Source organism: Eimeria necatrix, genomic scaffold (genome assembly GCF_000499385.1).
Source record: "Eimeria necatrix Houghton genomic scaffold, Enh_scaff481, whole genome shotgun sequence".
NCBI lineage: Eukaryota > Apicomplexa > Conoidasida > Eucoccidiorida > Eimeriidae > Eimeria > Eimeria necatrix.
Window position 1 is genome coordinate 13,329 of NW_013654363.1, and position 14,336 is coordinate 27,664.

The 14,336-nt window shown below is 48.3% G+C and overlaps 5 protein-coding genes across 5 annotated transcripts; 4 read left to right on the top strand and 1 right to left on the bottom strand.

The window, feature by feature from the left end:
• Positions 1 to 2,690: 2,690 nt before the first annotated feature.
• Positions 2,691 to 3,343, top strand: ENH_00057310 (hypothetical protein; the record flags this gene model as incomplete). Its single annotated transcript, XM_013581742.1, has 2 exons — positions 2,691 to 2,801; positions 3,002 to 3,343. 2 exons carry the CDS (start codon positions 2,691 to 2,693, stop codon positions 3,341 to 3,343), a joined length of 453 nt encoding a protein of 150 aa, XP_013437196.1.
• Positions 3,344 to 3,459: 116 nt separating this feature from the next.
• ENH_00057320 (hypothetical protein) lies at positions 3,460 to 4,716 on the top strand (the record flags this gene model as incomplete). The annotated part of the gene is made up of 1 exon (XM_013581743.1): positions 3,460 to 4,716. One exon carries the CDS (start codon positions 3,460 to 3,462, stop codon positions 4,714 to 4,716), a length of 1,257 nt encoding a protein of 418 aa, XP_013437197.1.
• Positions 4,717 to 4,753: 37 nt separating this feature from the next.
• Positions 4,754 to 7,979, top strand: ENH_00057330 (hypothetical protein; the record flags this gene model as incomplete). The annotated part of the gene is made up of 8 exons (XM_013581744.1): positions 4,754 to 5,023; positions 5,218 to 5,526; positions 5,645 to 5,920; positions 6,056 to 6,243; positions 6,466 to 6,896; positions 7,002 to 7,322; positions 7,460 to 7,525; positions 7,651 to 7,979. The coding sequence occupies 8 exons, from the start codon at positions 4,754 to 4,756 to the stop codon at positions 7,977 to 7,979; spliced, it is 2,190 nt and encodes a 729-aa protein (XP_013437198.1).
• Positions 7,980 to 8,765: 786 nt separating this feature from the next.
• On the bottom strand, positions 8,766 to 12,434 carry ENH_00057340 (exonuclease domain-containing protein, putative; the record flags this gene model as incomplete). Its single annotated transcript, XM_013581745.1, has 10 exons — positions 8,766 to 9,039; positions 9,212 to 9,380; positions 9,526 to 9,556; positions 9,782 to 10,240; positions 10,397 to 11,095; positions 11,215 to 11,291; positions 11,513 to 11,581; positions 11,719 to 11,767; positions 11,900 to 12,310; positions 12,432 to 12,434. The coding sequence occupies 10 exons, from the start codon at positions 12,432 to 12,434 to the stop codon at positions 8,766 to 8,768; spliced, it is 2,241 nt and encodes a 746-aa protein (XP_013437199.1).
• A 1,095-nt stretch (positions 12,435 to 13,529) lies between these two features.
• On the top strand, positions 13,530 to 14,032 carry ENH_00057350 (hypothetical protein; the record flags this gene model as incomplete). Its single annotated transcript, XM_013581746.1, has 2 exons — positions 13,530 to 13,532; positions 13,691 to 14,032. 2 exons carry the CDS (start codon positions 13,530 to 13,532, stop codon positions 14,030 to 14,032), a joined length of 345 nt encoding a protein of 114 aa, XP_013437200.1.
• Between the last annotated feature and the right edge of the window lie 304 nt (positions 14,033 to 14,336).

Genomic DNA, 14,336 nt, shown 5'->3' on the forward strand with positions numbered 1-14,336 from the left:
TGGCCACTGAGCGAGCCATAGTCCAGGCAGTGTAGCTCACCCAGCTAGCTGCAGCTAGTTGCAGCTAGCTGCAGCTAGCTGCAGCTAGCTGCGGCCACTGAATGAGCCATGGACCCGGAAATGTGCTTTAATCAGCTAGCCACAGCTACCTGCAGCTGCAGCTAGCTGCAGCTAGCCACAGCTAGCTGCAGCTAGCTACGGCCACTGAATGAACGATAACATTGGAAATGTGACTAATTCCTTTCTAAATTGGGTTTTCTTATGGATAAAGACCTAGTGCAGGAGTGGGCGCAGCGCTGCACAATAGTGCAACATCTGTTTAATTTATTTCTTTTTAATTTATTTCTTTTTAATTCATGTTTTTTAATTCATTTTTTTGTTTTATTTCTGTACACCTACAATGTCCTAAAGAGAAGATCTTTCGCAACTCTCGATTCGCGCTGTAGCGACACCGTAGCAGTTTCAACTCGGGTGTACATACCTCCACTATTGCCATGTTTATATAATTATATATAAATGCGTACTTCTATAAACATAATGTATAAAACATAGATATTATATATATATATATGAATATATGCATATATATACATATATGCATGTATATTATATATTTTATATACATTCTGTTTATAAAATATAAGTAATGTTATGCGTATATTAGAGTATATCATATACTCAGTGTATACATAATGTACATATATATAAAATATATATTTGATTTTGTACATTAGTACAAACGTAATGCAAAAGTAGGAATGCATGCATGCACAGTGTGTATGTACACTTCAGAGAGAGTGGCATTTTGCAGCAACTGGTTTAAGTTCTTCTGATAAGACTTTAATGAGAAATACTTTTGTTTTTTCCTTTTGGAAACTTTTCAGCTTGCTTTGTTATCGATATTAATTCTATTTCCTAGCCGCCCTTGAAGCTTGGAGTGCAGAGAAGCAGAAGAAATTTGAAATTGTTTCAAAGTTCAACTTTCAACTATTTCAAAAGATAGTTTTAAAAGCCAAACTTGCTGCACTCTTGCTGCTTGTTGTCTTCTGCAGTGCTGCTTGTTTATGGGGCATTTATTATTATTAATAAGACTTTAAGTGAAAGTTTATTTTAAAATAACTTTAATACAATTACTGATATTCCTGCCTACGCTTTGCCGTGGAACTGTAAGGCTAAAGTTGAAGTGCAAATTGCGCATGCAGGCGAGAAGATGCTGCTGCTGCGGCTCCCTTTGAGTGCAGCAAATAGCCGAAAGTATTTGAAAAAGTCCCAAATGTGGGATTTTTGATTAGTTTGTTCGCCTAAAAGGCTACTTTTGCTTGCAGTTAGGCATCCGAGGTGTACAGACACTCGGATTGTCTTTAAATACAGCTCTTTCGAGGGTCTTAAGCTCTTGAGTTAAAGAGAAAAGCCCGCAGGTTTCTTATTGGCGCATGCGCTGCAGCACACAGAAGTAGCTAGCTCAGTGTCTATGTTGCTGCTGGCCCATTCCCAGCAGCTTTAATGGCGGCTATAGCAGCTGTAACTTCTCTTTAATATTTCTTTGCCAAGTGAAGGCTTTAATGACTTTAAAGGGGCTCGAAAAGGTTAAGGAAACCCAGCGCTCGATGGTGCTCCTGCTTAACTCAGTCCGCGCGAGTGGGTGGGGGCAAATACGGCATTACACACTCGCTAAGCAGAAATATGCTTTCAATTTTCATTAACTGAAATGAAATAAAATTCAAAACGGCGTCTTTCGAGGCATGGGCCATTTGCTACTCTGAGAAACCACTGTGACCAGTGGCCCCGTACGAGAACATAGGCGTAGCTAGTGTGCTCGAAGCCCGTCCGCAACTTTCGCAAAATTCCCCGTTATAAAATTCAGAAAACTATAATTGCAAAAAATAAGCTCACTTGTGCCACTTTTCGGTGGTGGTTTGGCGCTGGAGAAACTTCTTCTGCAGCATCGACAGAACCCTTGCCGGTTGCGTGCTAGCAGACGGATTGCCAGCTAAATTGCGGGTAATTCATCAACCTGGTGGTCTAAATTATTTCATTTAGCTTTAAATTTGCGTTTTGCTTTCTTTTTCAACGGGATCGTCGGGCGATTTAGCCGGGCGGGAGAGCTCGACATCCTAGGCAAGGCATGCAGGGCTGTGCCAGTGCGGTCGTTGTGTTTGGCTTTTCTGCTGCTTTAGATGAATGCAACTGTTGCAGATCCTTTTTTTAATTTATTTCCTCGGCTCTTTGCACAGTTGTCGCTTGCTCATTCGCCGCTGCTGCGCAGCGGAAATGTGAGGGTGGTCGGCTGGCTGCATTCTGAGCAGCAAACGTTTGACGGCAAAAGCACTAACTTCAAAGTGAATTGAATTATTACCTTCCTTTGCTCAAGCTGGCTCATTTCTATTCCTTTCGGCTCTCTTTCGAGCGCGCGTCCCCCTCGGGAAAGAGGCCGACTTCTCTGTTGTGCAGCTGCGCATCGAAGTTGAATGCATGAGGCAGTTTCTGGTACTCCCCCTGCCTGTGCACAACTAGCAGCACATAAGCGCCTGCGCAGCAGCTGACGCAGACGCAGGCTCTGCTTTCAGTTCAGTGGCCTCAGCTGCAGCGCAGCAAGCAGTGCAAGAAGCCCGAGCTTCTCTTTCTTTTCCTCTCTTCTGACGGAAATCCAAAACAAACTTCACAACACTGCCTTATAGCAGCGTAACACAATGTCTAACCACCTGAAAGGCCAGACGGCCCGGCAGGAGGTACCCCAAGAGCGGTACCTTCGCCACCACTCGGCGGTGATTCCCGTGGGGTTGGGCACAGGCCAGCTGCAGGTGAGAAGGCCCACAACGCATGCATGCAATTGCCTTTAGCCACATCTTTTTGCCTTATTATTTTGGCGCAGCTGTTTCCTACACTGAGTGAACGCAGAGCAGCACAGAGTCCAGCTAGTTAGGGCTGCCAGCCGGCATTTTCGCCTCTGTTTCGGCTGAGTTCGTTTAATTTTTTGATTTCTTTGCTTTCAAATGCCCAGGCCATGCGCTGCTGGACAGCTAAGAGCCCCGCAGTCCTCGCGAACCCAGCGCTCCTCTTCTCCCTGTGTGTTATTCGGCCCGGCTCTACTCGCGAGAAATACGTGTTGGAGCAGCTCGACCCGCCTTTGAAAGAAAGGTTTGAAGTGGACGCAGACGAAGTTTTGAATGCGAATAGTGAAGAAGACGAGTTGCAGTCGCCTGACATTGGGCTCTTGAACCACAAGAACGCCGCCTGTGTGCTTTCCATGTTGAAGACCCGCTACCTGGCGGGCAAAATGTACACCATGGCAGACCCGCTGCTGGTCGCAATTAATCCTTTTAAGGATCTTTTCCTACACTGAGTGAACGCAGAGCAGCACAGAGTCCAGCTAGTTAGGGCTGCCAGCCGGCATTTTCGCCTCTGTTTCGGCTGAGTTCGTTTAATTTTTTGATTTCTTTGCTTTCAAATGCCCAGGCCATGCGCTGCTGGACAGCTAAGAGCCCCGCAGTCCTCGCGAACCCAGCGCTCCTCTTCTCCCTGTGTGTTATTCGGCCCGGCTCTACTCGCGAGAAATACGTGTTGGAGCAGCTCGACCCGCCTTTGAAAGAAAGGTTTGAAGTGGACGCAGACGAAGTTTTGAATGCGAATAGTGAAGAAGACGAGTTGCAGTCGCCTGACATTGGGCTCTTGAACCACAAGAACGCCGCCTGTGTGCTTTCCATGTTGAAGACCCGCTACCTGGCGGGCAAAATGTACACCATGGCAGACCCGCTGCTGGTCGCAATTAATCCTTTTAAGGATCTCGGAAACGCCACTAAGAAGTGGATTGACTACTACCGCACCGCGCCAAACATTGCAGAGACGGAGCCGCACGTGTTCCGAGTTGCCCGCGCGGCTCTTTCGAATTTAGAAGATTACAACAAGAGCCAAACCATTATTGTGTCAGGCGAATCAGGGGCGGGAAAAACAGAAGCCACCAAACAGGTCATGCGCTACTTTGCTTCGAACGGCAGCGGTGACAGTCGGATTCAAGAAGCCATCATGGCTGGCAATCCTCTTCTCGAGTCCTTTGGAAATGCAAAGACCATACGCAACAACAACTCGAGTCGCTTTGGCCGCTTTATGCAGCTGACTCTCTCCAGCGAAAAAGGCATTTTATACGGCGCAATAACAAATTTCCTCCTTGAGAAGGTCCGGCTGGTTTCGCAGGAACCCAACGAACGGTCTTTTCACGTTATTTATCAGCTCCTTAAGGGCGCCGATGACGAAATGAAGAGCAAGTACCACTTACGTAAAATGGAAGAATACGTATTTCTCACGGCAAGGAGCGGAGGCTGCTTCGACATCGATGGAGTGGACGATAAGAAGGATTTCGAAGAACTCAAGCAGTGTTTTGCAGCCATGGAACTTCCCAGTGAAAACGAGTCATCAGTTTACTCCATTTTATCCGGCGTGCTGCTAATTGGCAACACAAAAATCACACCTCACGAAATGCAAGGAGTGCCGGACGCTGCTCATGTTTCGACAGAGTCACTGAACATTCTGAAGGAAGCTGGAGGGCTGCTCTTCGTGGACCCGACGCGCTTGGCTCAGGAAGTTCTCCGCAAGCACACCAAAGTTGGAAATCAGATGCTGGAGGGGCCGCGGACTTTCAGGGAAGCAGATATGATGGTCAAGTCTGTGGCGAAGCACGTTTACGATAAGCTGTTTGGGTGGCTGGTGGGGTTTCCTTAACAGAAGGATTGCGCCTCCTGAGGGTTTTGGCGTATTCATGGGCATGTTGGACATTTTCGGCTTCGAAGTATTTGAACATAACTCGCTGGAACAGCTCCTTATCAACATCACGAACGAGCACTTGCAGAAACACTTCATCGATGTTGTTTTTGAAACCGAGACCAAACTCTACAAAAGTGAGGGCATTCCCACGGAGTCCTTGGTGTGGACAGATAACGTACAAATCATGGAAACCCTCTGCGGCCCCCGGGATTCTGTCTTTGCAATCATTGAAGATATTTGCCTCGGACTTCGTGCGAGTGACGAGGTAAGGAGTGACTTACAAACCGCCGTAAGGGCGCAGCGTTCCGCTTAATGGGTGCATGGCAGGGGATTTCGTTTCACATCATGAAGTGACACTTTTAGTAAAGTTACTGGCAATTGCGTGGTGACTGCGAGCGCTAAGTTCCACTTATTCATTTTGTGCCTTCTTATTTGGCTGGCTCGTTTTGTTCGGCGCAGGCGCTGTGCGGCATGATTGTCCGAAAGCTTGGGGGAAAAGGCATAGTGTTGCCTTCTCGTCGAGACCAGCGAATAAAGTTTGTCGTTCGGCACACCATTGCAGACATAGAGTACTCATGTGATGGTTTCCTGGAGAAGAACCAAGACTTCCTGAAGAGGGAGCTGCTGGACGTTCTCAAGGAATCGAAAGACACAGTCATGTCGCAAATGTTCGAAGGGGTTGTGGTGGAGGCAGGAAAGATAGGAAAGGGTTCCCTTATTGCTTCGCAATTCTTGCGGTCTCTCAATTCAATGATTGGCATTATTCGAGTGAGTGTTCACTACTCGTTTCCTTGTTAAACAGGCTTACTTGAAGCATACTTGGCGGCTCATTTTGTCGAATTGCGTGATTGAAACTATCGAAGGCCTTTTTGGTGCTGTTTTTCAGGGAACCGAACCTCACTTTATTCGCTGTTTGAAGCCGAACGAAACAAAAAGACCGCTGGAATGGGATGCGCCAAAGGTACTCAATCAGTTGTTTTCTTTGTCTATTCTTGAGGCCTTGCAGCTGCGACAGATCGGCTATTCTTACAGACGAACGTTTGAAGAATTCGTCAAGCGCTTCCGCTGGCTGGATTTGGGGGCGGCCAACTCGGACAGAGATCGTGAAGAAGTGGCTAGAAGCATGCTTGAGGCTTCTGGCCTTCCACGCGATGAGTGGGCTGTAAGCAGCCGCTGAAGCTGGTGCCTTCATTAATTATATGTATTACTCATTGGTTCACTGCGTTGAATATTCACGAAAAAGTACTGCAGTGCTACTTATGTTGGTCGCTGTTGATCATTTATGCTGCTCATGCAGATCGGCAAGACAATGGTGTTTCTGAAGGCGGAATCTGCTAGGGCTCTTGAAACGTTGCAAGCAGAGAAGATGATGCTGTTCCGTCCAGTGGTTGAGTTTGTTGAGGCGGCTTGGAAACGAATCTTACTGAAGAGGAATTTGGAAGCCGTATTGCCTTCCCTCATCAGGGTAGAGGCACACTGTAGACGGTGAGGAAATGCGACTTTTCCCTTTTGTAGAACTTGCTAGCTGGACTTTTGGCTTTACGCTTGTTATCGAGTACTATAAAACTGCGTCACCTTTGATTTGTCCATGGACAGCAATCGACATGTCACATAGTTTCTTTACTGGGTTTATGTGCCTATGCCCCGTGTTTGATGGAGCAAGGCTAGCAGCAAATGCTATGTGTTCAATTGTTTCTGCATGCTCAGGCAAGTGACACTGGTTGAGCATGGCGAGCTTGAATTGAGCCCAGGATTCACTGAATCCCTGCTGCAAGGCATTGACCACATGCAGCAGGTGAAGGAGCAGCGCGAGAGAGAACGGCAGCAACGGCTGGAAATGGCAGAACAAAAACGTGCCACCAGGAAACTCACGAAGGAAGAGAAACTTGCGCAACAAGTCCTCCGCATGTACAAGTCATGGGACAGTATGCGCGGCGTGGCGACAAAGCACGAAGGCTTCTTTCCCCCTGAGCTCGAGTATTTACGAGAGAAAAACAAGCGGCCTGCAGTTGAGCACCGCATCAAAGAGAAGGGTCAGTTTGCATGTGGCTACACATCTGAGTACAGAAGCACCAGCATACAACAGGCTGCTTTTCTTCATGTGTTAGAGACAGAGAAGTGCACTTTGAGTGACTCCAGTGAGCTTATCGTGGGTTCTTCCAGCTCGCCAAAGCAGCTAAATTACAGATAGAATGGCCCAAAATTGTGTTTCTTTCGGTTTTGTTCCCTGTGATGTGATGCAGCGCTCTCACACGTGGCCCGGCAGCAGTCGTTCCAAGACCCTGGGGTGGCGTATCATCTTTGGCGTAATGTGGAGACCCTCTATCAAGCTCCTCTGAGCGACAATCGGCTACAGAATATATGCACTTGCTTGCGGGATGATATGGATAAGATGTACGGCCATTTCTGGCAGGTAGTGGTGAACCGAACGGAGGCATTTGGGCTCGCCACTGCACACGCAAAGACGGAGCGCCACGTTGTAGATCAGCACGGGGTGTACAGAGACGGCAGAGTCTTCTGTTTCAACAATATCATTTTCAAATGCGTAAAGCCTTCCCGTGCCGGTGAGATATACAATCTCATAACACTTGACGCCCGATGCAGCTCACTTGCAGCAGTTACAAAGGCAGTTTCCACTTTTTCACACATTCCCGGTGGTATATCACTTTTTTGTATTCTTTTATTCTGCCTTGCATCTCAGAGATTAGGCTGCATGAGGAAGCTTCCGAGAAATCATATCTGTACTGCAGGCGGCACGACTTCTCTGGTACGCTGAGCACGGTACTTCAGCCATGAGAATGGAAAGGCAAATGCAGATATTCGTATGCGGCACCTTAGCATAAGTTTCAGCAACCATTTTCCCCATGCTTATGTCTGCTTTCAATGTTGCAGGCCTTGTGCGCGTGCGCAAAAGTTTAGTACCCCCATACATGCTTCAAGACGTCTCCTACATGATAGGCCATTTATTCAACCGATTTAAAGACAACAGAGACTGGACTGGCTTTGCAGAACGGCTCCAGTCTTACCTTTTGGGCCGCTATTCAGACCCTCATGGGGGCTCATGGAATGCGTTGGTGCAGGAAGGGTCATTCTTAGCTACCCGCTTGTGGGTAAAGCACAACAGATTCTTCCGGGTGGAGATCGACGGTGCTGCGGAGGCCAAAAACGGCTTCCAGGGCTGCCTCACAATTGTCTGCTTCGAGGCCTGCACTTCCTCATGAGCAATTAATACGTAATTCAAAAACTGCAGGCTAATGGTCTGCAGCTCTGCTAAGGCACAGAATGTACAGTCGACCTCCTCTTCTTGCAGCGAACAAAGCAATACATACTTAATTTGGAGGAGGCTATACGCCTTATTTTTGCAGAGAGCGATTAGGAGTGCAACTGCGTTGGGCATTCCTTCCGGCAATGCCAGCAAGGAGTCTTTTTATCTCAACTGAGGCTCATATTGTAGTTGTGTATCTGTCTTTTGGAATTTTATTTGATATATAGGGTAGCTGAGGCTAACCTGTGCACAAATACTTCCAAAAATCAGAAACTGTAGTGTTAAGCCTCGGACCGAAGCAACTGGCCAGCTGCAGTGACCTACCTATAGTCTATCACGTGTACTCTATATATAAGTATTCATGCGCGCATTCTGTCTGGGCACATACAGTTTAAGTCCAACAGCCGATAAGCATATACCTGAAAAGCATGCCTGCGCAGCACGCCGCTGTCAAGTCTGAAATGGACAAGTTGGCCAAAGCGCGTCTGGGGGTAAATAAGTGAAAGCAAAAAAAGGAAAATGATGAAATCCGGAGGCCAAATCACCTGTGCACCAGCATGAAATTAAGGAGTGGCTCCCACAGACGGCAACGCATACGCAGCGCTGCGTAATAATATCACATAGACGAGAGCAAGTATGACTATAAAAAGAAAATTGTAAAAAGGAAAAATTGGTTAAATAAGTATTCAAATGTCATCCGTCGCACCCCACTACACTGCTGAGACTGCAATCAGCCGACTTCCTAGACAGATTTGTCACGCGGCCGAACTACGAAAGAGCACCATCCGCCTTTTCCGGGCCCTTCAAAAGCAGCTTTCGCCCTTTCGAGTTCTGTCTCTAGTGCTAATGACCACTTTAGAGGAGTAAAGGGCAATTGCTGTTGCTCTTTGTGTCGTTGGTTTTGATGCTGCTCTTCAAAGTGCGTCAGGAGAGAAGTGGAGGCGTTGGAGCGGCATTTCTTCGAGCCCCTTCCGCTGCGTTCAAGTGCTGACTTCAACGCCATCAAACTAAAATATCTTAAGACAGCACACAACATCAAGAGCAGCAAAATGCGTCTTAACCCGCAACTGCAGTTCAAAGAACGATTTGATTTTCCGACACTGCAATTTTACTGTGGTCAACGTGCTTGCATGTTGTGCTTTAGATACCCTGCTTAGCATCCAGCTACCCTGTAAACTCGGGGCTCACCGGTGAGCGTCGCCGCAAGGCGACACAACAATGAGAAGGTCCTGCGGTTGCAGGGCGGCTAATAGCTCCACAAGGAGACGGTCAATCACTGCCACCACTTTCAAAGCCTCCTCGACACATATTCGGGGGAAAAGCACCTCAACTTGGCTTTTCAGGCCTGCAGCACCTGCTGAGCAAACCAGCAGCAGCGCAGCATTAGTAGCGCGCTGATACCAACGGTTCTGGCGTAAAAACTGCCAGCAAGCCAAACCTGCAGCTACAGCTACTTCAGCCACTCTATAAAGAAACACAGCAAAGCGTGCAGTAGCACGTACCAGCTAAGCAGTTGGCGATGGCTGGGTCATCCTGCATCGCCACCACATTCGAAAGCAGCAATACGCCACGCACAGAGAGCAAAAGGCGAAATTTCAGGCGTTTCCATAAGTGATTCTTCTCAACGCATTTTGCAAAATATAACATCCACATTTGCTGAAACTACAAACGAAACAAGACCAAACAAATACGTTGCTCCAGTCTGAGCGCTTTCCTGCGGTGCGACGCATTGACGAGTGATATCTGTGGTGATCCTACCAGAGAAGGATCACATATGTCCTCGCTGTCATCCGTCTCATTTTTGTCATCTGTAACTTTGTCTGAAGTATGGTTTGGTGTTTCAGTACTGGTGTCGGATCTGCTGCAGGCTTCCATCCTTTCTGCTTCTCTCTCTTGCGCCTGTCGCAGCAGCTGCGCCTCAGCGGCCAGTAACATATGCGCCCGATGGCTAAAGGCATAAATATTATCCTCAGGGGCGTGCAGTGTGCGACAACAAAACCGCTGGTACCCCCGCAGCACGCATACACCCCAAAGCGGCCTTCTGCAACTGCTCGTTTCTGTTCGCGAAGAGTCTGTCTCAGTTGAAGCAGTAGATGCATCAGCTCGAGTAGGAGAGACTGCCTGAGGAGTGTTGCACGTGCCACGATGTCTAAGCAGCCTCTTGCAAGCCCGCACCACCTCAGAGTCGTCTCTCAGCCCATCCGTGACGGATACCCCCTAATACAGACAATGTACGAAAGCGCAGAGGATATGCACATGAATTTTTTCTTTGCCTTCCGAAATACTTTTATAGAGCTAAATTATGCATAATGCCAGTCGCAGTGACACGCTTGGTCCACAATTACTCAGGATTTTAGTGCAGTTTTCACGTACCTCGAGTGCAAATGAGCAAGTATGCTCAATCGAGTCTGCTAAAAACAAGCATTCTGAGCTCTGCTGTTCACTGCGTGATATCTCGGCTATTTTCCTTTCGGCCGTTCCGTGATATAGGGCTTTCTCTTCGGCTCTGTCACTTTGTTGGGGCAACCTTTGGAGAGCTTGCATACACTTCCCCAAAGGCACTAGCTGCATCATGGGGGATGCAAACCCAGGCCCGTTTCGAATTTTTTTGAGTGCAAGCAACATTGCCATCTGAGCATCTTCGCAAGGGTTGTGACCGTCAGCCCTTTGAAGGGTTTTCTTCAAGTACTGCTGCGCCAGCCATTTCAAAGAGTGGCACCTTCCCCTCCGCGGGTGCGGATACAGCACCGATGTATCTATACAACGGGTGTGGACGAGATGAATAGCATGCAGGTCGTGCTCTAACGAGTGGCCGACCAGTATGGCTCCCGGTGGTAGCACTTTTCGTATCTTGCTGTGCAAATTGTCTAGGCTACAAGTCGCCTCGTCAAGAATTTCTTTAGTCAGTCCAGAAAATTCAGTCAGATAGTCCGATATGGGGTTCTTCGGTCGAACGAGCATATCTAGTAAGACACTGCAATCGCTGTCCACGATGCTTACGCGACCCACCTCCTTCCCCTCTGTAGTTTGCACCATTTCACAGTCAAGGCCAAACATCAAGCTCACCGCCGGCTGTTTACACACATCACAATCCCTCAGGTGTTAAAACTAAATTGAGGTTACATCCACGGCAGCAGATATACGCCAGCCAATGCTCTGGACACTATACTACATGCAGGGCAGGGTCGTACCTCAATAGCCTTTTTGCTGGGTGAAGGATCCTCTAAAGTGATATAATTGGGCGGCATCACCAGTTCTGTCCCTTGTTCTAAACAACTCACAAGAGGAAAACACAAGCTTGAAGGAATCAGCACTCCTCTACAGCAGCTTCCAGCTGCCATCCTTACCAGCAGATGCACGGGTAAGGCGACGGGCCACGAGAGGCTAAACAACTATGACAGAACAGATACAAAAACGATTCAAACGATTATCACAGTGCAAAGTTAAGCTCTGAAACTCCATAGTGTAACAATGTGACTGAAGACCCACCGTATCCCGGGAAGCCTCGAGTCCACAGCATCCTGCGATTCAGCAAGTATCCACTTAGACCGACGCCATCTGCAGCAGCGCAAGACATTCTACAGCACTTCAAGTCCTCGCACCAAACGAACTAAGCCTTAAAAGTTGTGAACAAAGCTGCATTGAACACAGTCGTGCAAAGGCTGCTGCATTCACGTTGAGGGAAACAGGATCACCTCTCGCAATCTTATGTTCTGTAGCGGTTGAAGGCGCAGTAAAAAGTTTCTGAATGCAAGAAGCAAACAAACTTTGAGGCAAACTGTCTACGCTCTTGCGCCGATCTTTACACTTGAAAGCCGCAGCTGCTGCTGCAGCCACTCATGCTCTAGGAATCATTCTAAAACTTTCGTGCCCCACCTCCACAATCCCGCAGCTTGCAGAAGCCTCCATGCGCGGAGTTTTTGTGTGTATCTTTTTCCTTGCTGCAAAACTCAAGACGCTCGATGAGGAGCTGCTCTCTTCTATTACATCTTCTAGATTTCCAAAGAACTGCTGCAGCTGCGAAACGTTCGGGAGAGCCCCGCAGAGTCCACTGCTGCAGTAAATGCGCAAAATGTTTGCGTCTATGTAAGGAACCACTGCCACCAATACAGACCCCACATTTTGGCTGTTGTGAATGCTCAACCAAGCAGGCTTCTCAGGCTCCTGAGAGCCATTAGCCGCACGCTGCTGCCGTTGCTGCTGCTGCTGCTGCTGCTGCTGCTGCTGCTGCTGTTCATAACGCTGCTGCTGGCGGGAGTAAAGCCTGGGAAAGCCACATACAGGGAGCTGCGACAGCCACCATTCATCCACCCTAGGATTTAAAAGTGTAAGGCACGGCTTTGCATCGTTACACATCCAAGCTCATGGAGTTGTCACTACGTGTATGTACAGTCAAAGCTTAGCGGACCATAGCAATATGTTCTGAATATCTTTAAAGCTGGCGCCCCTTTTAGAACGGCCAAGTTGTTTGATCGACACCTCCAAATGCCCCGGGGCGGGAACTGAGGGCACAAATAAGGGAGGTAAACAGTGCAGAAAAGCATTATTCAAAAGTTTTGAAAGTGCAATCAAATGGTTCAAAGAAAGGCCCTTCTTGTGTTTATACACGGAGTTCCCTACAGCATAAGGGATGGTACAGTGCCTTAATTCAAAGTAGGATAGAAGCAAAGCTTTCAAAGGGCTCGAGAAAAAGTCACCTTTGCTGGCTCCATGTGCCCCGCCGCTAATTTGCCTTTTCATGGCGGCCGCAGAGAGCTGTGAAATCGACCCCTGCAGCAGCCCCTGCTTGCTGCCTGCGATGCTGGTCTCTGCCACAAGCCAACTGCAGGCTTTGCTGCTTTGCTGCTGCTCCTGTCCAGGCCTGGCTCGTAGCGCTGCCCTTGGCCTTGCTTGGAGAGGTTTTCACGCACAGGCAAATGCTGTAGGGGATTTGTTGGGGAGGGAACTAGTTAATTTCCGGTGTACTAGCAGATCCAGCAGCCGCTGGTGTCTGCAGATCCTTAATAATACCATAGACGGAATAAGAAATGGATGGATTACCTAGTTATGTATGTTGAAGTACAAGAAAGAAATCGGAATAATCGAATGCTAGCTATTGAATTCCGCGAGGGCAACGGAAATGGCCAGGTGGGAAACTCGATGCTGCAGGCGGCTATGCATGCGAGCATGTGCGAAAAACATCTGTAGCTATCGAGGGACTAATTTTACTGTTGAAACGCCGATGAATTTATGAAGACACAACCTATGCGAAACACGAGGAAAGATGAGCTATTGATTCCTAAAAGTCGCTCCCTTCCTCGCAGTAGGCGTTTCAGCGGCCGCGTTGGCTTATTAGTTCTTCCGCAATTTTTACCTCTGGAAGCACAAGGAAACCGACACTGAGCTGTTTATTCTCTTTTTTGTGTCAATATTTCGTTTAATTGGGACTGTTTTCACCCTTACTTCGTGGACGAGCGCCACAACTCCCACCGGACAGACAGCCAGCAGATTGAGGACGTCCAGGAGGATGGTACGTCCTTGCACACGTACATTTGGCAGTTTGCCGTATTTCTGCGTAGGCAAAAGTTAACATCTTCCTTCTCTGTGTCCGCCTCAGCCAGCTGGAGCAGCTTTCCCCCTGCGCCATGTGCATCTTACCGGCACTCCTTGTGTCCCATGTTTGCTCAGAGTGGTCGGGGTGCCTATTACAGGGCCAAATATGGCGGTAAGACGATGCTGACTGGGCGTGCAGGACTTCAGCTGTGGGGTCGTAGTGCAGATGCAGAAGAGGAGCTTCCCTGTTTCGATGCTGCTGCTGCTGCTGCTGCAACGGCTGCTGCCTGTGCAGGAAGGGGCAGAGGCGGCCGCCACAACGTTTCGGGGGACGGCGGGCCCCCAGGCCACGCCTACGGGCAGCGGCAGTTCCAAGAAGAAGATGAGGAACCAGCAGGGGTCCGTGTCCGCAACAGTTCGCTATCATTTTTCTCATTTTTTATAAACTCCTCTGGAGTTCTTTTGCTGCGCACGTAAGGGGGAGGCAGCAGAAACAATTTGAGTGAGGTGTTGTGTTTCAGGCTGGAGTGAGGCCTTCATCCTCTCCTTACTTGCACCAGAAGGACCTCTCGAGGTGTCTAATCAGCTTAGAAGGTGCAACACTCGAAAGATTCAGGCTTGCATGCACCCTAAACACTAAACACTGCAGCCTTACTTCCTTTTTATTTACTTAAAATTATTTATTTCATCAGGCTACCTGGCGGGCAAAATGTACACCATGGCAGACCCGCTGCTGGTCGCAATTAATCCTTTTAAGGATCTCGGAAACGCCACTAAGAAG